This window comes from Heptranchias perlo, chromosome 15 (genome assembly GCF_035084215.1).
Source record: "Heptranchias perlo isolate sHepPer1 chromosome 15, sHepPer1.hap1, whole genome shotgun sequence".
In the NCBI taxonomy this organism is placed as follows: domain Eukaryota; kingdom Metazoa; phylum Chordata; class Chondrichthyes; order Hexanchiformes; family Hexanchidae; genus Heptranchias; species Heptranchias perlo.
The window spans coordinates 14919261-14942018 of NC_090339.1; the positions used below are offsets into that span (position 1 = coordinate 14919261).

General features: G+C 42.5%; 1 protein-coding gene across 1 annotated transcript in view; it reads right to left on the bottom strand.

Annotated features, from left to right (window-relative positions):
• lrch2 (leucine-rich repeats and calponin homology (CH) domain containing 2) overlaps nucleotides 1-22758 on the bottom strand; it is a 144893-nt gene that overhangs the window by 43905 nt on the left and 78230 nt on the right. Inside the window, exons 8-10 of the mRNA XM_067996862.1 lie at nucleotides 9075-9186; nucleotides 8218-8330; nucleotides 4000-4064 (exon numbers count right to left, since the gene is read on the bottom strand). Of these exons, the coding sequence (XP_067852963.1) occupies nucleotides 4000-4064; nucleotides 8218-8330; nucleotides 9075-9186 (290 nt within the window). The remainder of the gene's footprint in view (nucleotides 1-3999; nucleotides 4065-8217; nucleotides 8331-9074; nucleotides 9187-22758) is intronic.

Sequence of the window (22758 nt, forward strand, 5' to 3'; positions counted from 1 at the left end):
TGTGAGCGGAGTCTTCTGCTTCTCTTTAAAAAGCAAGGTGGACACGTAACAGTTGCAGCAATTCATTGCACATCTATTAAAACAAATTTTGTTGAATTGAATAAAAAGTTACTTCAACATTTTGTTTAAAACTACCATTTGTAGTGTTCTATATTAGTGTAATCAGGATACATTGGTTCAGCAGAAAAATAGGTATAATAGTTGCTGCACATTTCAAATATTTAAAAGTGTGCCTATACAACAGTGACACTTCAAAAGTAATGATGTGGAGATGCCGGTGATGGACTGGGATTGACAATTGTAAACAATTTTACAACACTAAGTTATAGTCCAACAATCTTCAAAAGTAATTCAATGGCTGTGAAACGCTTTGTGGGGCACCCTGATAACAAGACAGCCGCTAAATAACACAAGTTCATTTCTTTCTTTTACTAGCTGATCATGGATAGTCTAAAGTCGGGAGCACAGTTGTTAATTTTGTCTTTTAACCAGGCACATCCCAAGGGCACGACCATGGGAGAAGTGATTGAAAGAAGACAGGACATCAATTAAAGGCTAATTATGGTTGTCAGAAGTTTTTCTAGATTAGCAGCTCCTCGGGCACTTCCTTGTTATCTCAACGGATCAGATCAAAGCTCTGCAGTTCTGCCACATCCAGTCGTGAGGGTGGTGGACAATTAAACAACTAACGGGAGGAGGAGGCTCTGGAAACATTCCCATCCTCAATGACGGCGGAGTCCAGCACGAACGCAAAAGACAAGGCTGAAGCGTTTGCAACCATCTTCAGCCAGAAGTGCCGAGTGGATGATCCATCTCGGCCACCTCCCGATATCTCCACCATTACAGAAGCCAGTCTTCAGCCAATTTGATTCACTCCATGTGATATCAAGAAACGGCCGAGTGCATTGGAATCAGCAAAGGCTATGGGCCCCGACAACATCCTGGCTATAGTGCTGAAGACTTGTGCTCCAGAACTAGCTGCGCCTCTAGCCAAGCTGTTCCAATACAGCTACAACACTGGCATCTACCCGACAATGTGGAAAATTGCCCAGGTATGTTCTGCCCACAAAAAGCAGGACAAATCCAATCCGGCCAATTACCACCCCATCAGTCTACTCTCAATCATCAGCAAAGTGATGGACGGTGTTGTCGACAGTGTTATCAAGCGGCACTTACTCACCAATAACCTGCTCACCAATGCTCAGTTTGGGTTCCGCCAGGACCACTCGGCTCCAGACCTCAATACAGCCTTGGTCCTTGGACAAAAGAGCTGAGGTGAGAGTGACTGCCCTTGACATCAAGGCAGCATTTGACTGAATGTGGCACCAAGGAGCCCTAGTAAAGCTGAAGTAAATGGGAATCCGGGGGAAAACTCTCCAGTGGCTGGAGTCATACCTAGCACAAAGGAAGATGGTAGTGGTTGTTGGAGGTCATCTTCTCAGTCCCAGGACATTGCTGCAGGAGTTCCTCAGGGCAGTGTCCTAGGCCAACCATCTTCAGCTGCTTCATCCATGACCTTCCCTCCATCATAAGGTCAGAAATGGGGATGTTTGCTGATGATTGCACAGTGTTCAGTTCTATTCGCAACCCCTCAGATAATGAAGCAGTCCGTGCACGCATACAACAAGACCTGGACAACATCCAGGCTTGGGCTCATAAGTGGCAAGTAACATTTGCACCAGACAAGTGCCAGGCAATGACCATCTCCAACAAGAGAGAGCCTAACCACCTCCCCTTGACATTCAATGGCATTACCATCACTGAATCCACCATCAACATCCTGGGGGTCACCACTGACCAGAAACTTAACTGGACCAGTCATATAAATACTGTAGCTACAAGAGCAGGTCAGAGGCTGGGTATTCTGCGGAGAGTGACTCACCTCCTGACTCCACAAAGCCTCTCCACCATCTACAAGGCACAAGTCAGGAGTGTGATGGAATACTCTCCACTTGCCTGGACGAGTGCAGCTCCAACAACACAAGAAGCTTGACACCATCCAGGACAAAGCAGCCCACTTGATGGGCACCCCATCCACTACCCTAAACATTCACTCCCTTCACCACTGGCACACTGTGGCTGCAGTGTGTACCGTCCACAGGATACACTGCAGCAACTCGCCAAGGCTTCTTCGACAGCACCTCCAAAACCCGTGACCTCTACCACCTAGAAGGACAAGAGCAGCAGGCACATGGGAACACCACCACCTGCACGTTCCCCTCCAAATCACACACCATCCCGACTTGGAAATATATTGCCGTTCCTTCAACGTCGCTGGGTCAAAATCCTGGAACTCCCTTCCTAACAGCACTGTGGGAGAACCTTTGTTGGGATAAATGGTTCATTCTCGGACTGGCAACCAATAGCCAGTGGTGTTCCGCAGGGGTCGGTGCTGGGTCCCCAACTCTTTACAATCTATATTAACGATTTGGAGGAGGGGACCGAGTGTAACATAACAAAGTTTGCAGATGATATAAAGATGGGAGGGAAAGTAGAGTGAGGAGGACATAAAAAACCTACAAGGGGATATAGACAGGCTGGGGGAGTGGGCGGAGATTTGGCAGATGCAATACAATATTGGAAAATGTGAGGTTATGCACTTTGGCAGGAAAAATCAGAGAGCAAGTTATTATCTTAATGGCGAGAAACTGGAAAGTACTGCAGTACAAAGGGATCTGGGGGTCCTAGTGCAAGAAAATCAAAAAGTTAGTATGCAGGTGCAGCAGGTGATCAAGAAGGCCAACGGAATGTTGGCTTTTATTGCTAGGGGGATAGAATATAAAAACAGGGAGGTATTGCTGCAGTTATATAAGGCATTGGTGAGACCGCACCTGGAATACTGCATACAGTTTTGGTCTCCATACTTAACAAAAGACATACTTGCTCTCGAGGCAGTACAAAGAAGGTTCACTCGGCTAATCCCGGGGATGAGGGGGCGGACATATGAGGAGAGGTTGAGTAGATTGGGACTCTACTCATTGGAGTTCAGAAGAATGAGAGGCGATCTTATTGAAACATATAAGATTGTGAAGGGGCTTGATCGGGTGGATGCGGTAAGGATGTTCCCAAGGATGGGTGAAACTAGAATTAGGGGGCATAATCTTAGAATAAGGGGCTGCTCTTTCAAAACTGAGATGAGGAGAAACTTCTTCACTCAGAGGGTAGTAGGTCTGTAGAATTTGCTGCCCCAAGAAGCTGAGGAAGCTACATCATTAAATAAATTTAAAACAGAAATAGACAGTTTCCTAGAAGTAAAGGGAATTAGGGGTTACAGGGAGCGGGCAGGAAATTGGACATGAATTTAGATTTGAGGTTAGGATCATATCAGCCATGATCTTATTGAATGGCGGAGCAGGCTCGAGGGGCCAATTGGCCTACTCCTGCTCCTATTTCTTATGTTCTTATGTTCTTCACCACACGGACTGCAGCGGTTCAAGGCGGCGGCTCACAACCACCTTCTCAAAAGCAATTAGGGATGGGCAATAAATGCTTGCCTCGCCAGCGACGCCCAAATCCCATGAACGAATATTAAAAAAAACCTTCCCAGGTTATCTCAAGGTCAGAAAATAACTGGTATCTTTCTCTGCTGATAAACATTTCAAAACTCAGTTTTGATGTTTGTCATTTTATACAAAGCGGGACATTTGGAGTGTGTCTGACACTCAAAAACTGTGTGCGGACATGCACACACACGCATAGATATTTAATCCATGCAAATGATAAAGCAGATGAGCAAGGTCCATTTATTAAACTAATTGAAACAATCAAAAGAATACTAAACATTTTGGAGAATGCATTGTTTCACTCGAGAGGTGGCTCAGGTAGTTTAAAGAGCAGTATTAAACAAATTGAAATCTGCTCAAAGTTTGATTTCAGGGATTAAGTTCATTGAGAAACTGGATTTTTTTTGCATTTAAAAAAAAGTGTACAATGGTTTTAAGCTTGAGTACCTCCCAATGCCCTTCTGCATCTTTGAGTAATGTAGCTACACATACATACCTTGGTTCATCTCCCCAATTATTTTCTTCTGTGAACTGTGATTTTTCAGGCAACTTCCCTCGCTCCTGAGACAAAATACATCAGTGAAATCTGTGACCGTTTTCATCCAAGTTACATTATATAAAATAAGGATATCAAGCATGAAACTTTGCAAGATCCAAATAAAATTCTCAAGTTATCATATAACCACAACACCTTTTAGAAGCCCCAGTCCATAATTCCAATTGTAAATTCACAGGATCATTTCAACTAAATTGGCCTAAAGTATTTTAAGAAATTGTGTGGTGTTTTAAAATAGTAAACAGATTACAGCACCTTAAAACTACTAAAATTTTCAGTTATTTCTCTCCCCAGACCTCAATATTATGTACTTTTCCCTAGCCATCAAATTGAGTTACACATAAAATACGTTTTTTTTTTCTTTCAAACTTATTTCCAGCTACCTCATGTTACTATGAACTTTCTTCAGTGTGAAGCATAAGACAACTAACATATGAGTGGCTACACTAGAGGGCACAGTCAGTCACTCATATTAGAAATAGAACTGGAGACTGAACGTGTAAGCAAATCTGTCTCAAATTCAGGGAGGATTCCTGCTCCTGATCACTGTCTAGTAATCTCTGCTAGAAGTGGGTGTGGGTTAGGTGAAGATAAGATTGTGCGCAGCTATAATGTCCCTACCCCACCCTCGTGATTGAATGAACGGCTCATATTAAGGGAAGACAACACAGATTTTTAAGAGGAAAGCCATGTCTGACAAATTTAATAGAGTTATCTGAAGTGCATTTACAATGGAAGTGCGATCAATATGTTTGATACGGTGCTGCATAGGAGACTGTTGATAATGTTAAGATGTGTAGTATTAAAGGGAATGCAGCAGCATGGATATGAAGTTGGTTGAAGAACAGAAAACAATATAGCAGTCAATAGATTTTTTTCCAGACTGGAGGGATGTAAACAACGGTGTCCTCCAGTGGTCATTTTTGGGACCATTGCTCTTATAAATGATCTAGTAGAGAGAACACAATGTGAAAACTTTCAGATTACACAAATATAGGAAGCAGGATTAACTGTGAAGAGGTGTGTAAGTGCCTTCAGAGAACAAAAACAGGTTAGTAAATAGAGCATAGTTCTGAGATTAAATTTTATGTGAGAAATGGAGGTGATGCATTTTGGGAGAATGAATGAGGAAATATATACCACATTGTAAAAAAAAGTACAGCAAGAGGGAGACTTAGGGCTCCACATTCACAAATCTTTATAAGTTGGAGGACAAGTTGATAAAACAGTAAAAAAAACAGCATATTGAATGCTGGATTTTAAAAGTAGGGGTATAGAGTATAAGAGCGAAGAGATAATGTTGAACTTCTACAAATCATTGGTGAGGCCACATAGCTAAAATACTGTGTCCTGTTTTGGGCACCATACTTTAGGAAAGATGTTATGGCCACAGAAAGGGTGTTGACGAGATTCATTATGATAAGGATAATTACGAGGAGACACCGGAGAAACTGGGGCTCTTAATTACAGCTAAGAATTTAAGAGATTTGATTGAAGTGTTCAAAATTACAAGAGGTTTTGATAAAGTCAATCAGGAAAACTATTTCCACTGGTTGGTGAGTTAATAAGAGGGCATAAATTTAAGAACATTGCCAAAAGAATAAAATGAGAGACATGTGGATTTATTACATTTTTTTTAAAAAAGAAAGGGTTGTTAAGATATGGAACGTCCTACCAGAAACAGTGGCAGAAGCAGAATTCACGATAGCTTTTAAAAGAGAAGTAGATAAATATTTTAAAAAGAAATATTTACAAAGAGTATGAAAAAAGTGCCGAGAAATAGAACTAAGTGGAGAGCTCTTTCGGAGAGCTGGCATTTACACAATGTGCCAATTGGACTCCTTCTGTGCTATAAACTTCGATGATTCTATGCTTTACCCAGACTGACTGACTAGTTATTCAACAGGATCCATGACATGTAACAGCAAGTATTAATAAAGATAGATGCGTCAGAAAAGTTTAGTATTTGCACAGAAATTTTAAATATCTGGAAAAAGCAAGCCAATCCAATAGTACTGAGAGCTTGAGTCTCATCAGCACTTCGTCGGAATTCACATCATTTCATTTTAATGGAATATATACTAGCTTAAGAAGGATGGCACAATATTTAGACTGGAGTCCCAGAAATTTTTAAACAGTAGTAGTCAAGACATTTAGCTTTTGGGCACGTAACCAATTACATAAATTAAAAGCTGGAATAAAGTTTACACTTTCAATTTATTTTTGTTCTAACCAGGCCTTTTTCTTGATGTTGATTTCCTGTGTATCTACACTTTCCCACTAGTTCCTAGTCTCTCCACATCTACCACGTGCAGCAAGGTGTGGAATTCCCCAAAAATCTCATCTGGATCCTTGACTGTTCACATAAGTCATAAATGATATTGATGAGGACACATCTTGAAATATAACAAAGATTTGATAAATTATATCAAGCTACATGGCTAGGTGACCAGTACAAAGGAAAATTATGGCATTCAAAATACTCTGGTTCAATTAAGCAGATTGCTTAGGGGCGGTAGAGGAATTTGATGTGGAAAATGTAAAATACTGCACATTAACCGAGAAACATATGCATTATGAATGAATGACCACATGCAATGTTTACCACAATTGATTCGCTGTAAGTATCCAGTCAATATGATGTTAACCGGGCTAATCATGACTCAGATACATCTTGACATATTAGAAAGTGAGTCAAAACAAGTTGTTCTAGGGACATTAAGCAGGGCAGTGGATTAAACATCAGCTTTCTATCTCTGGGGCCTGATGTTTGATTCCAGCTCAGAGTTACAGGATAATAGTCTATTCTCCAGCATATCTGAAATGAATTTAACAGTCCGAACCCAGTCCACTATATAAAACTGCTCCTAATTCAGAACTAAACTGGCAATTTTACTCAAAGAATGGGCATAAGACAGCTGGTGGTGGAAATAGAATAATGCCACACTAGTGCAGGGTGGACTGCTCTTCTGAGGTTGGGATAGAGACAGCTTTACTCTGCATTAAATCCCTAGGAATTCTTGATGCTGACACTTGTCATGAAGTGTAAAGTGCTATATTCCTTCACCCTGAAGTCAAAAAACTAACCGTATACAGATCACTAGTGAGGCCCTAATTGGAATTATGTGTGGAAATTTTGGACCAACCCATCTTTAAAAATGACAATGGTGACTTGGAAGGGGTTCAGAGAAAAGCAAGGTGACAGCTATGAAATTATGAAGAGCAAATTACAAATTGAACTGATCAATAGAGAAGTGATGATCCAAGATTTTGAAGTTTCTGGATGTATGCAACAAATTGCCATATAAAGCAGTTAATGCTGTATTGATCAGAACATTTAAAAATCAACAACCTGGACAAACACCCGGTTATGAATGGAATTGTGGGTTATAAAGATAAAGTAGAAAGAAAGATACTCAAATGTTATGTGTGAACATAATTCTGGATTGGTTAAGAGCATGAAAAGGCCAATTTAGGAATGCAAACTGTCTAAGATGGATAAAATAGGATGTAAAATTGGACAAATATTCTAGCATCTTGCTCGACATACCTTTTGGAAATAAAATTGGTTTGGTAGAATCAATGATAAAGCAAACTGTACATTGTCAGTGGGAGAAATTGGCTTGATTAGCCAAATTACCCTTTCCCCATTCTGTGCTTTACTCTTATTCCAAAGTTTTGTACACTTGTGAGCCAGTTAATTTTTGAACATGCAATTTGGGTCACATTATCAAATTATAGGCAAAACTATATGGCTAGCATATGTGCTTTGTTCAAAAAATGTGAATTGTCTGAAAATATGATAGGAAAAAGGAACCACTTTGTTTTGTAACATGTCATGTATTTGCACACTCAACTAGTAGAGATCAGAACTAGACTATATAGTGGGGATTATACTGTACAATTTTATCTGCAACTCCAGTTTTGCTAACTACAAGAGTTCCCAGGTTAGTCATTCTATGGCATGACTTGTTGACACTGGGTAAAGAACAACGGTGTTCAGGCTATAAGATGGACAGCTTTGTTATTAAGCTATTTGTATAAAGCTTAAAATGTTAAAATAACAAATTCAAAAATAAAGCTAATTGGCACTGTTAACATCCATTCTCAGCATTGTGTTATATCAGTCACTCCTATGCACCAAAGTAAACATCTTACTTTTATATAAGTCACAAATGGAGCACTTAGATGAACATCTCCTGCTTCAGATGGTGGTGTCTCCTCCTCTTCTGCATTATCAATGAAATCTAAAGGTTCCTGATCCAATGAGGCTAAAATATGTGCCAAAAAATATTCAGAGGGCATGATCACATTTTAACATCCAGTTGTCTTTCACATTTAAACTTTATTACTGCTTAGTTGCTCATTCACAAGCCTGTAGGTATGTTATGGAGAAACCAAATAAAAGTTCATTTAAAATTGGTACAAATTCCAGTAAAAGTTATTTTTTCATAATCATATTTAAAATGTATCAAATTAACACTCCAGCATTTTTTTTTTAAAAGTTCTAAATATTTTCCATAGTTTAGTGAGTTTATCCGATCAGCAGCTGCACTATACAGACCAGGAAGATTCCAGGTTCAATTGCCAGTCTATGCGGAGTTAGCTGATCTCAACTGAGACAGTTGCAAGGGCTCGACCGAGGGGAAAATCATTAAAATTCTTGAACATCCAGCAACTCCTGCTGGAAGTATGTGATTAGGGAACCCATGTGCGGATAGGATCAGGCTTGGATGTGATGCTGACAGCTCAATAGCCTACCAATACTCTTAACTAGTTGAGGTAACAGCCACTTAGACAAGATACCGGAAGGTGCCCAGTGCCCACTGAAAGTTACCTCAGCATGGAGTCAGCACTTTCAGGGAAGGAGAAAGAAGAGGGAAGAAAACTGCTGAGAAATAAAAACATTCCACAATGGTACTCAAATATTGTTCAAAAACAATTTTAACAGCTAAAATTACATTTAAAAATAAAATTCAAATATTACTTCAAAAACATATATGTAATGTTCTTACTTTTGTGTGAGTTGAATTTATTCCCAACTAAATGATTGTCTGATTTCAGAGGTAAGTCCTTGGCTATTTCAGATACCTGAGAATGTAGGCTAATTGTATCATCATCTGAGGGCTAAACAAAGAAACGTTAGCATGAGAACATTTTCCAACATTAAAAAGTTAAAGCTAAACTTAAAACTATTAGAATTATAAATAGCGCTCATTGCAACATGAGGGCTAAAGACAAATATTAGCATCAGATTTTCCAAAAACAAAAATATTAAAACTGAATTGAAAATTAGTAGAACAAGTGCTTTTTGCTTTCAAACAGTAATGAATACTCATTTTCAAAGTATCATCAGGGTGTAATACCTCAGTCCAGACCTATTCTTCCTACTCCAAACTTGGTCAGTAACCAAAACTTTGCTTTTCACCTCTGTAAAAAATGCCTGTCTGCATCCCTGTATCTCTCCCTCTCTGCCACCAACACCCTAATCCACATTTTCACCACTCCCAGAATACAATTTTCTAGCGCTCTCATCAATGTGGCCTTATCCACCCTTCATAATCTACAATTAATTCAGATGTTGCAGTCAGAGTCCTGTCTTGCAGTCCCATTCTCCTATCACCTGTCTCTTTGCCAAACTCTGATCGCCCATCCTGTCCCGTCTCAAGCACTGACTTCAAAATCCTTATCCTAATCTTCAAGTACCCCCACCATGATCTCATCTAAAATTATCTGAGCGTTCACCAGAAACCAAATGCACTCGTATGCACCCTTCACTCCCATGAGCCTGATTACTGCTCATTCCTTACTTCCTCCACTCTACCGTTGGCAGCCACTTTATAAGCACTATGCCCCTGTTCTTTGGACCACTCTCCCCTTGCTTCACTTTGCTGCCTCTCTCTCTTAAAAAAAAAACCCATATCTGACTGAGCTTTCAGTCCTTCTCAACCACCTCCGCTTCTTCTCAGCTCCTGCCAAGTGCCCTCCTCCTCATCTTGTAAAGATTCTCAGAGAGCACCATAAAAAAAGTTTGTGTTGTCATAGTTGAACGAAAAACTATTCTGAAATATTACACATTTCAAACCTGTCAACAGAAAGTAGAAACTTTTAATATTACACACTGCCCAACACAGAAAAGTAGAGAACTGGGTTGCAGAAGGTTTTATAATCTGGGATCTGGATTGCAATCCAGCCCAGACTGATGTGATGAAAGCTCATTTCATCAGGGTCCCAAACTGAAATCAGTCAAGACTCAACTGAATCACTGCATGCAGGCTCACAGCACAAAACTGCCTATAATTTAATACAAATTGATATTTAATTAGCAATGGAAGACCATAGTACAGCCAGTATAGTAAAATGAAAAAACTCACCAGTGCAGCAGGGGTATACTTTTGTCCCGAAACTCGGAAGTACGTTATTGGGTCAAGTACCGGAAACTTTACTTCATACCAGGCTATACTATATTTGAGCTGAGAATGTTTAATGCTAATAACTAGCTGAAAATAAAATTAAGTAAGTTTTGGCTTTCACTAGTATTGACATCCACTTACTTTGCTGAGCATATAATTCACCCAAATTACGAAAAAAAAATTCAATATTTCCTCATAACTGGGACCATTTGTTTACTGAAACACACTGACCATGTCACATCTGAATAAAAGGAAGTCTATTCATAAACAGTGTTAACAGCTTGAAAATGAAAAAGAGAACTTGAATTTATGTTGTGCCTTCCACATCCTCAGGACCCCTCAAAGCACTTCACAGCCAATAGAATACATTTGAAGTGTAGTTGCTATTCCAATATAGGGAACCTCCATCAAATATTTGGACCAACTATATACAAGTTTTAACAACTATACACAAGTTAGCTCAACATGCAAATGGTAACAATAGATGGTCCTAGGTAACAATTTTTTTATAAGATGATGTTTCAGGGAGTGGCCCTTTGCATTTGGCCACAGGCGTCACATGGAACAACTCTGCAGGTGAAAGGTTCCTTTCTCTGAACCCATTCTACAACTACCTCCATTAGGCATTTTAAAAAAGTGCAGCTCTCCAAGGAAAGAGCTTGCATTTATATGCCACATTTCTTGACCTCAGGACATCCCAAAGTGTTTTGCAGCCAATTAAATACTTTTGAGGCATAGTCCCTGTTGTAATGTAGAGAAATACGGCAGCCAATGTGCACCGCAAGGTCCTACAAACTACAATGAGATAAATGACCGCATAATCTGTTTTAGTGATGTTGGTTGAGGGACAAATGTTTGCTAGGACACTAGGAGAACTCTTACTCTACTTTGAACACTGCCATGGGATTATTTACATCCACCCGAGGGGGCAGACAGACCTTGGCTCAATATCTCATTCTAAAGACACCACCTCCAACAGTGCACCACTCCCTGCAGTGGAGTGTCAGCCTAGATGATGTGCTCAAGTCTCTGGAGTGGGACTTGAACCCATGACCTTCTGATTCAAGAATCAGGGTGCTACCACTGAGCCAAGGATGACATCTTTCTGACAAGAGTTCCAAAGAATAACATACTAACAAAAGGTAATAGATTTTAAATGTTTTTCTTGAAAAAGAGTAATGATAATTATGTTGTAAAAAATTCACCTGCTGTATTCATTTCACCTGAGTAAAACCAAGTAAGCTTGTGTCAAATACTACATTACTGATCAAAAAAAGGTTGGAAGAGTAAATAGGTAATTGTGCAAATCAGTAAGTAATTTGAACTATGGTGATCACTATCCAAAAATCCCAGGCACATTGTCCAACATATGCTATCAGTGGGCGAGGGTTCCCACTGCTGGGCATTCAAAACTTAGGCTAATGTCTTATGATGTAGACATTTATTGACTAATTCTTTTGAACAATAGTAATTCTGAGAAAGAAGCAAACCTTGAGGTTATGAATGCCAACCACAATTTGTTTTGCGTTGTTAGGCAGAAGTTAGTCTAATACTTAAAATTCAAAATCAGTTTTAATAAACTGCATTTGAAAATTTATAATGACTGACTGATGGCAAGTACATTTGAGTACTGACGAGCCAGTGCCCTAAGTGGTGGGACAGAAGAAGTTTAATCCTCAAACTACCAAAGTCCTGATCTCAACAGTGTTGACATGGTAAACACTAAGCAGAGGCCAGATGCTTCCTCAAAGGCAGAAAAAAAACGAAGAAAAACCGCAGGAGTCTCTTCAGTGGGCTACACGTACACCTAGTAAGTGCTTCAGAGCAGGAGTGATGCAGGCCTGAAAGGAAGTCATCTCCTGCTATAGCCATCATTGTTGGTGTACGTTGTGGGTGGTGAAGAGAGGGCAAAGTGAAACAAAATTATAAGAGCATTCAAAAATAAAAGAATGAGTTTCCTGAAATAGTGTGTGCTTGAATTTTTCCGAATTATATGAAATGTATACAATATTAGATCAAAATTTGTAAATGCAAAACCTGTACTTCCATCTCTTTGGCATGTAATTAAACTTACCCAAGGACACCCTCTTTGCCTTCGATAGTTGGCACACTTCTAATTCTATTGATGTGCAACCTTCCCTTCAGGGGCTCTGTGCCATTCTTTTCCCTTGCCATTTCATCTGCTCTTCCTAAGCACTCAATAACTGAAAATATTACACTGACTTGTTAATCAACAGCCATTTTATATGGGCATTTGATGTAACAGGCGCTCAGCTGTTAAAGCAGCTTCCTATTCAACTGCTAACACAGTACATTTGCTTTGCTTGGTTTTGTTGGCCAGGTGTCCGCAGAAAACTACGGAGCTTAATTCGAATTGCTAACAAAGACACTGACTTTTGAACTGAGGTGACCTGGAGTTCAGTCACTGGTCTGAACTGGCCAGAACCGGTTTGAATTCATTCCGCTTCTTAGAGGGACAAAGGAGCTTTGATGAGACACCAGGCCTTATTTAGAAAAGGTGATGCTACCTAGCCCCTTGGAACAGAGCCAATCAGGGGATGACACTGACCACTCCAGCAACTTTGAGCCAGCCGGAGAAGACAGCATCATTCGAAAAGACAGGCTTGGGAATAAAACTGAAGAATTGCAGGCTTGGTGCCAGAGAGTGAGAGTTTGTTTGTGAGGGATACTCCGGAGACTAACCATCGTGGAAGTAGGGACCCTACGTCAGGGACGTAAAGACGACGTCGAGAGTGAGAGCGCGAATCGCCTGGCCAGCATTATCTCTCCTTTCCGGGTAATAGAATATCCTTTCTATTCTGTGACCACTCAGGGAGTATTAGTCAGAGAAACCTAGTGGGTGTGCATTTAAATCCTAGTTTGAGTATAAAACTGTATAACCTGCTGTAAACTGCATGCCTATATCTAACTAGATGTATAAGCGGTATGTACATGATCTAATAACGTTAATAAAGCGAATTGAGAATTAAGAGAGAATTGATTCTTCCTGTGTACTAAGCCAAAACCGTTAACCGGTGACTTCCGGTCAACATCTTTGGCGTCCCTGGGTGGGCTCGAGGATAAATCTCTCCGTTGCGTCAGTGGGAGCCTCGAGGCGAACCGAATTTGGCAAAGTATACAGAGAACACGAGTTTGGGTTAATTCATAGTTAAGAACATAAGATGATGAATAAAGGGAAATCACCAAGCCCTGGGGACTTGGACTGTTTTGATTGGAAGGGACTCCTTCAAAAATATGTAATAGAGAAGTGGCCGCAATACGGGGAGTATGCGGGTCACATTGGAGACAAGGGAACGCCTGTTGGGGAGGTCCTTTGGAAAATTGCGCAAACAAAGATGTCAGATAGGAAATTTAAAAAGATACAGAAGTCCGTAGCGATCGGACGTTTACTTGAGGAATGGATAGAATGCCGACAGCAGGCTAGGAGAGAGAAGAGACTCAGAAAATCCAAGACAAATTAGGGGAAGAGAATAAAAAACTCCGTGAGGAGATAGCCCGCCTTAGTGAGAAGGTAACTGATCTACAGGGACAGAGAAGTGCAGATTTGATGCACATGAATCAATATCAGTTACAGTGCGAAAAAGTGACTAATGAAAAGAATAAGAGAGGGAGAAGCCCAAGCAGCTAAAGCTGAGGTGGAGAGATGGAAACAACAATGTAGTGATTTAAAAACTGCTATGAATGTGATTCACAGGTCAGCTCAGGAGAAGAGGAGTAGTACTGGCGATCACACAACGTGTCAGAAACTGATAGGGAGGCTGCAAGATCAGCTAGCCGCACAGAGGGGCATATTGTGTGCTTTCGCACCCGGAAGAGGTGAAGAAAGTGGTCTTGGGGATGTAGATTGGGATGATTTAGCAGACAAGGCGGACAGATACAGCAACGGTGATAGGGAACCTCCACTAGGGGACCCACCGCCAGCATATGCTCCAGAGCCGAAAAAACCGCCTGCCCCAATGGTCCCCCTTGTAACCACTAGAGCACAGATGGGGGAAGATGGTCAGGATATGACATATTCCACCCCACTTGGGGTACAAGAACTGAGGGTTATTGCGAAAGATATTGGAACGTGTGCGCCTGGGGAAGATCCTAGGGAGTTGTTCCTAGCGGTCAAGCAACAAAGAGCGATACACGGCTTAGACGATGCTGAGGAAAGGAAATTAATCCTAATGTGCCTACACCCACATATACACTCCGCCCTACCGGAGGAACAAAAACTTGGTAGAGGCACAAATGAGGCCTTAAAGGACCAGGTATTATCTGTCATGGGCGATAACAGAGGGGATCCAGTGGAGGCACTGATGAAATGCTATCAAAGGAAAGGTGAACACCCCACTGTATTTTCTGCCCGCATTTGGGCGGTGTTTCAGGGGGTCTACGGTACAGACTTAGATAGGAATAATTTACAGCGGGAGGTTAGGAACCGATGACTGAGAACACTAGTGTCGCATGGCACTGAGGAGTCAAGGAAGGCACTAGATCAGTTTGATCCTGCTGATGAGACACATACGGAACCCTGGATAATTAGGAAGATGGTTAGAGTATGGGAAAGGGAAATACCAAAACGATCCAAGGCATCCGGGGACACAACAATGCCTGTTAAAGATCAGATGATAACCTGGAGAAATGAAGGGAGGGGGCCTACTCAGGGGGAACCCCCCCTCCAGCTTATCAGACAGTAGGAAGAGGTAGAGGCAGAGGAAGAGGAAACTTCTCAGGAACGGGGAGAACTCAAGGCGAGGTGTCCAAATGCTATAACTGTGGCCAACAGGGACACTTCGCAAGGGACTTCCCGAACCCGAGACGAGAGAATGAAGATCGGGGAAGAAATCAGAGCCTACTCGTGGAAGGGCCGAATAGACCAAGTCCTCAGTGTGATACGATAGAAATATCACCGAGTTCCGGGTTGTACCCCGAACTGCAATGACGGTCTCAGGCCTCTCCATTATGGGTGTGTGATGCGCAGTTGGATGACATGGGGAGACCCCTAGTGAATGGTAGGGTTGGAGGCTGCCCTCTTACATTCCTTTGGGACACAGGGGGATCCCGAACCACCGTTAACACCACTCAGATCAATGACAGATTGGAAAATTCAAAACGAAATTATTCTCAGTGGATTCACAGGGCATTCACAAGTGGGATATGTGAGTGTACCGTTGGAAGTCGGTGTGGGAGACATAGTGATAGAGCATTCAGTGGTCGTTATTAAATTACCCAGAGAACAAGAACATTCTGGAGGGGGAGGGTGAACAGCCAGTTGTCGTGGTGCATATAGGCACCAACGATATAGGTAAAAAACAGGATGAGGTCCTACAAGCTGAATTTAGGGAGTTAGGAGTTAAACTAAAGAGTAGGACCTCAAAGGTAGTAATCTCAGGATTGCTACCAGTGCCACGGGCAAGTCAGAGTCGGAATGACAGGATAGCTAAGATGAATACGTGGCTTGAGAGATGGTGCAAGAGGGAGGGATTCAAATTCCTGGGCCATTGGAACCGGTTCTGGGGGAGGTGGGACCAGTACAAATTGGACGGTCTGCATCTGGGCAGGACTGGAACCAATGTCCTAGGGGGAGTGTTTGCCAGTGCTGTTGGGGAGGGTTTAAACTAATGTGGCAGGGGGATGGGAACCGATGCAGGAAGTCAGTAGGAAATAAAATGGTGACAGAAACAAAAGGAAGTAAGGGAGAGTGTACAGAACATGACCGGACAGATGGTCTGAGAAAGCAGGGCAAAGACCAAGGGAAGTCTAGATTAAACTGCATTTATTTCAATGCAAGAAGTCTGATGGGCAAGGCAGATGAACTCAGGGCATGGATGGGTACATGGGACTGGGATGTTATAGCTATTACTGAAACATGGATAAGGGAGGGGCAGGACTGGCAGCTCAATGTTCCAGGGTACAGATGCTATAGGAAAGATAGAGCAGGAGGTAAGAGAGGAGGGGGAGTTGCGTTCTTGATTAGGGAGAACATCACGGCAGTAGTGAGGGGGGATATATCCGAGGGTTCGCCCACTGAGTCTATATGGGTAGAACTGAAAAATAAGAAGGGAGAGATCACTTTGATAGGATTGTACGACAGACCCCCAAATAGTCAACGGGAAATTGAGGAGCAAATATGTAAGGAGATTACAGACAGCTGCAAGAAAAATAGGGTGGTAATAGTAGGGGACTTTAACTTTCCCAACATTGACTGGGACAGCCATAGCATTAGGGGCTTGGATGGAGAGAAATTTGTTGAGTGTATTCAGGAGGAATTTCTCATTCAGTATGTGGATGGCCCGACTAGAGAGGGGGCAAAACTTGACCTCCTCTTGGGAAATAAGGAAGGGCAGGTGACAGAAGTGTTAGTGAGGGATCACTTTGGGACAAGTGATCATAATTCCATTAGTTTTAAGATAGCTATGGAGAAGGATAGGTCTGGCCCAAAAGTTAAAATTCTAAATTGGGGAAAGGCCAATTTTGATGGTATTAGACAGGAACTTTCAGAAGTTGATTGGGAGAGTCTGTTGGCAGGCAAAGGGACGTCTGGTAAGTGGGAGGCTTTCAAAAGTGTGTTAACCAGGGTTCAGGGTAAGCACATTCCTTATAAAGTGAAGGGCAAGGCTGGTAGAAGTAGGGAACCTTGGATGACTCGGGAGATTGAGGCACTAATCAAAAAGAAGAAGAAGGCATATGACATGCATAGGCAGCTGGGATCAAGTGGATCCCTTGAAGAGTATAGAGATTGCCGGAGTAGAGTTAAGAGAGAAATCAGGAGGGCAAAAAGGGTATATGAGATTGCTTTGGCAGATCAGGCAAAGGTGAATCCAAAGAGCTTCTACAAATACATAAAGGGCAAAAGGGTAACTGGGGAGAGAGTAGGGCCTCTTAAGGATCAACAAGGTCATCTATGTGCGGAACCACAAGAAATGGGTGAGATCCTGAATGAATATTTCACATCGGTATTTACGGTTGAGAAAGGCATGGATGTTAGGGAACTTGGGGAAATAAATAGTGATGTCTTGAGGAGTGTACATATTACAGAGAGGGAGGTGCTGGAAGTCTTAACGCGCATCAAGGTAGATAAATCTCCGGGACCTGATTAAATGTATCCCAGGACGTTATGGGAGGTTAGGGAGGAAATTGCGGGTCCCCTAGCAGAGATATTTGAATCATCCACCGCTACAGGTGAGGTGCCTGAAGATTGGAGGGTAGCAAATGTTGTGCCTTTGTTTAAGAAGGGCGGCAGGGAAAAGCCTGGGAACTACAGACCAGTGAGCCTGACATCTGTAGTGGGTAAGTTGTTCGAGGGTATTCTGAGGGACAGGATCTACAGGCATTTGGAGAGGCAGGGACTAATTAGGAACAGTCAGCATGGTTTTGTGAGAGGAAAATCATGTCTCACGAATTTGATTGAGTTTTTTGAAGGGGTAACCAAGAAGATAGATGAGGGCTGTGCAGTAGACGTGGTCTACATGGACTTCAGCAAAGCATTTGACAAGGTACCGCATGGTAGGTTGTTACATAAGGTTAAATCTCATGGGATCCAAGGTGAGGTAGCCAATTGGATACAAGATTGGCTTGACGACAGAAGACAGAGGGTGGTTGTAGAGGGTTGTTTTTCAAACTGGATGCCTGTGTCCAGCAGTGTGCCTCAGGGATCGGTGCTGGGTCCGCTGTTATTTGTTATTTATATTAATGATTTGGATGAGAATTTAGGAGGCATGGTTAGTAAGTTTGCAGATGACACCAAGATTGGTGGCATTGTGGACAGTGAAGAAGGTTATCTAGGATTGCAACGGGATCTTGATCAATTGGGCCAGTGGGCCGATGAATGGCAGATGGAGTTTAATTTAGATAAATGTGAGGTGATGCATTTTGGTAGATCGAATCGGGCCAGGACCTACTCCGTTAATGGTAGGGCGTTGGGGAGAGTTATAGAACAAAGAGATCTAGGAGTACAGATTCATAGCTCCTTGAAAGTGGAGTCACAGGTGGATAGGGTGGTGAAGAAGGCATTCGGCATGCTTGGTTTCATTGGTCAGAACATTGAATGCAGGAGTTGGGATGTCTTGTTGAAGTTGTACAGGGCATTGGTAAGGCCACACTTGGAGTACTGTGTACAGTTCTGGTCACCCTATTATAGAAAGGATATTATTAAACTAGAAAGAGTGCAGAAAAGATTTACTAGGATGCTACCGGGACTTGATGGTTTGACTTACAGGGAGAGGTTAGACAGACTGGGACTTTTTTCCCTGGAGAGTAGGAGGTTAAGGGGTGATCTTATAGAAGTCTATAAAATAATGAGGGGCATAGATAAGGTCGATAGTCAAAATCTTTTCCCAAAGGTAGGGGAGTCTATAACGAGGGGGCATAGATTTAAGGTGAGAGGGGAGAGATACAAAAGGGTCCAGAGGGGCAATTTTTTCACTCAAAGGGTGGTGAGTGTCTGGAACGAGCTGCCAGAGGCAGTAGTAGAGGCGGGTACAATTTTGTCTTTTAAAAAGCATTTGGACAGTTACATGGGTAAGATGGGTATAGAGGGATATGGGCCAAGTGCAGGCAATTGGGACTAGCTTCGTGGTATAAACTGGGCGACATGGACATGTTGGGCCGAAGGGCCTGTTTCCATGTTGTAACTTCTATGATTCTATGATTCTATATATTAGGGAGTGACTATATGGCCAAAGCGGGATTCTGCTTCGACCCTGTTAATTGTATGATTTGGCAAATGCCTTTGGGCATGGGCAGTATAAATCACACTCTCGTCCCGGTGGGGGAATATCAGGATAGGATATGCACGATCGGGGAAATGTGGATAGAACCAGGAGAAATGAGTAACGATCGTGAAGTACAACAGATTATTGCACAAAACTCAATAGTATTTGCCCGACCTAATCATGATTGTGGGAAAATGACCCGGAGTGTGTGTATACAAGGTCCAGACCCCAAACCACAAAAGCAGCATGGTTTCCCAAAGCAAGCAGAAGAAGAGATAGAGAAGGTGATACAGAGTCTGCTGCAGCAAGGGATATTAAGACCAATAGCTTCTACTAATAACGCACCTATTTGGCCAGTGAGGAAACCAGACGGTAGCTGGCGACTAACGATAGACTACAGAGAATTAAATAAAGTCACCCCGTTAACAGCCCCTACAGTAGCAACTAGCCCAGAGACAGTAGTTCGACAAAATGAGGATGCGCAGTGGTTTACGGTTTTGGACATAAGTAATGGTTTTTGGTCTATTCCACTGGAGAAAGAATGTCAATATAAATTCGCGTTTACTTTCCAAGGACAGCAATATACATGGACCGCCCTGCCGCAGGGGTTTCACAATTCCCCGTCCATATTTCACCAACGGCTGAGGGAAGGGTTAAAAGGATTCTCGAGGCCTGAATGTCTAATGCAGTATGTAGACGATTTACTCCTACAAACTGAAACCAAGAGGGAACATTATCAACTGCTAAGTGAATTACTGCAGTTGTTACATGACTTGGGATTAAAGATTAACCCTAAAAAAGCACAGATCATGAAACAAAAAGTTACTTACTTGGGAACGATTCTGACGCCGGGACTAAGGGACATTGACAAACGAAGGGTAGAGACGGTTGGCAGACTCCCTGTTCCGCGGGATGTAAAAGGGTTAAGGTCCTTCTTAGGGTTGGTGGGATATTGCAGGGACCATATTGATGGATTCGCCACAAAGGCAGCCCCGCTGATGGAATTATTAAAAAAGAATGTGGCTTGTGAGTGGAAAACAGAACACACCCAGGCCATGACTGATCTAAAGCAAGCACTAGCTGCCGCGCCTGCTCTAAAAACCCCAAATTCAACTGAACCGTTTGCATTGGAGGTGGCTACCACAGACACCACCCCTCTCGGCAGTTCTATTACAGGAGACACACGGGAAATTACGACCAGTAGCGTACGCCTCACGTATGCTCTCACCAGTAGAGCAGGGGTATACGGTATGCGAAAGACACTTGCTAGCTGTCTTTTGGGCAGTGCAGCATTTTACCTATATAGTGGGACTAAACCCACTTACAATATTAACAGAACACACCCCACAGCTACTGTTAGACGAAAGGATCAAGAATGGTTCAGTTAGCCAAAATAGAATCGCTAGATGGACATTGTTGCTGCAAGGGAGAAACATAACCGGAAAGGGGGTAAAAACCACTACTATGTTAGCAGACAACTTAGTTTATCAGGGAGAAAAACATGAGTGTCAATTGATGATAGCAAATGACCCCAAGGGCCCATTTGTATCAAAACAAAAAGGAGGGGGTAGGACGGGGCCTGAAAGCAGAAAGACAAAGGAAACAGGAAAGGAAGAACCCTATTTTAAAATTTTTGTGGATGGCTCTTCATCAGTACAGGATGGGGAAAGGAGAATTGGCTGTGGGATATACGTAGAGTTGAGCCCTGGACAGAGAGTAATGATTAGAATACAACAGCCCACCTCATTCCTGAGTCCAAAGTTTGCCGGTCCCTATGAGATAATAGACAAAGCTAGCCCATCTGTATACAGGATATTAACGGCACCAGATAAGAGTGGCTGGTACCACATTAATCAGCTAAAGTTGGTAGGAGAAAAACAAGATAATCATCGTTGGCATGTGCTGCTCGATGCTAACGATGTTCTGAATTCTGAAGGTCAGGGAGATCAAGAACAGGTCCAAGAAGAGGTGACTGAAAACAAATTTGATATTGTCCATTCGCATGCAGAGGCGAATCCAGGAAAAAAACAAAAGAAAAATAAAACAGAGGGGGAATAAGTGGGTTCGAAGAAACGGACGGTTAGAATCTGAAACAAATTGGGAACAGGATTCGGACGGTCTGGCTCAGTATATGGAGAGACTGGACTTATGCACAGTTTCTTTTAGGTACTATCATAAGAGCAGAAATTACGCTTGTTTATTACAGGTCCAGCCTAGAATGAAGGGGATAATGCATTTTGTTGCTATCGGATTGACCATCATCAGAACTGCGGTTGAACCTGCCTCGGAGCCGTCATGACGAACGAACGTGCCTGAAGCAGTGTCGACGACGGAGGGATATCCCGAGACCAGGGACAGCTTTGCTCTGCAGAATAAGACCGTCCGAACCAACAAAGGGAAAAGAGAGGATTTAAATTTGTATTATACGGGAGTGGATGGGTTAGCGTGCGCGGGAAAGACTTTGGGTATACCGGAGGGAGCGGGAGTACGGTTTTCATGTAACACAGTTCTAGAGGTGACATTGTCGGTAATCCCAGAGGGAAAAATTATTAATCAATTTGCGGGTCCATTTATGGAGCGACCATCGGGGAGCGACGGTCGAGGTAAAATTATGGTCCACTGGGACCACACCCATGTAAATATTGATTGGGGTAGTGACTCGTACCAGAGATATATTGATTGGGGTGGATATAGTCGGCGTTTTAGAAAGATCGGCTGGATCATCATCAATTGTACAAAGGAAGACACAACACAGAAAGGGGATAGAGCAAAAAGGGCGTTAAGGGTTGCAGACAGGAGTTTCTGTCGGGGGCCAGGACCCTTCATAATTTTCAGGACCCCGAGGAGGCTTACCACACCACCCCCTCCAGTGATTAAAACCACACCGGAACCTAGATGTAGCGAAGCTCAGTACAAAACAGACGGTGTAGGTCTGGTACTGGAAGAAACGGGAGAATCTGTCACTTTGGTACCGGGATATCAACATGTGCAGGTGGTCTTCAATTTGACTGAAATAACTGCTCCAGAATGGTGTTCATATGCCACAAAACACTTATTTATCCACCTCCTTAGGAGACAGTTAAGCAGGAATGAGTTCCGGTCAGTAAAAAACAGGAAAAAGAGAGGGCTATTAGAACTGGCAGGGGCAGGTTATGCATCGGGCGTGGCAACAGTTAACACGTTGGACATAGCTGAGTTGGAAAACCAGATACAATCCCTCCAGCAGAAAATGCAGGTCATTACTGGAGAGGGTTATCGGGATCAAACACGAGACAGCCAAATAGGTCAGGATGCATCACAAGTGACCCTAGACACAGTAAAATTGCTGAAACCTTTACAAGATACAATAAATTTGATCATTGACCGTACGGCTAATACTTCAGAGGAGGCCCATAAGGCTGAGACGTGTGCCATATATACTAGCTGGGTGTTTGGTACTAAATTTGGTACTAATTTGTTACAGCTCAATACACACCAAGTTCCAGACTGGGTGTCGGATGAACAGTTAGAGAAATGGGTCGGAGAAGAAACACCTCTATGCCATCTCAGAAGTTTAACCTTAGCTA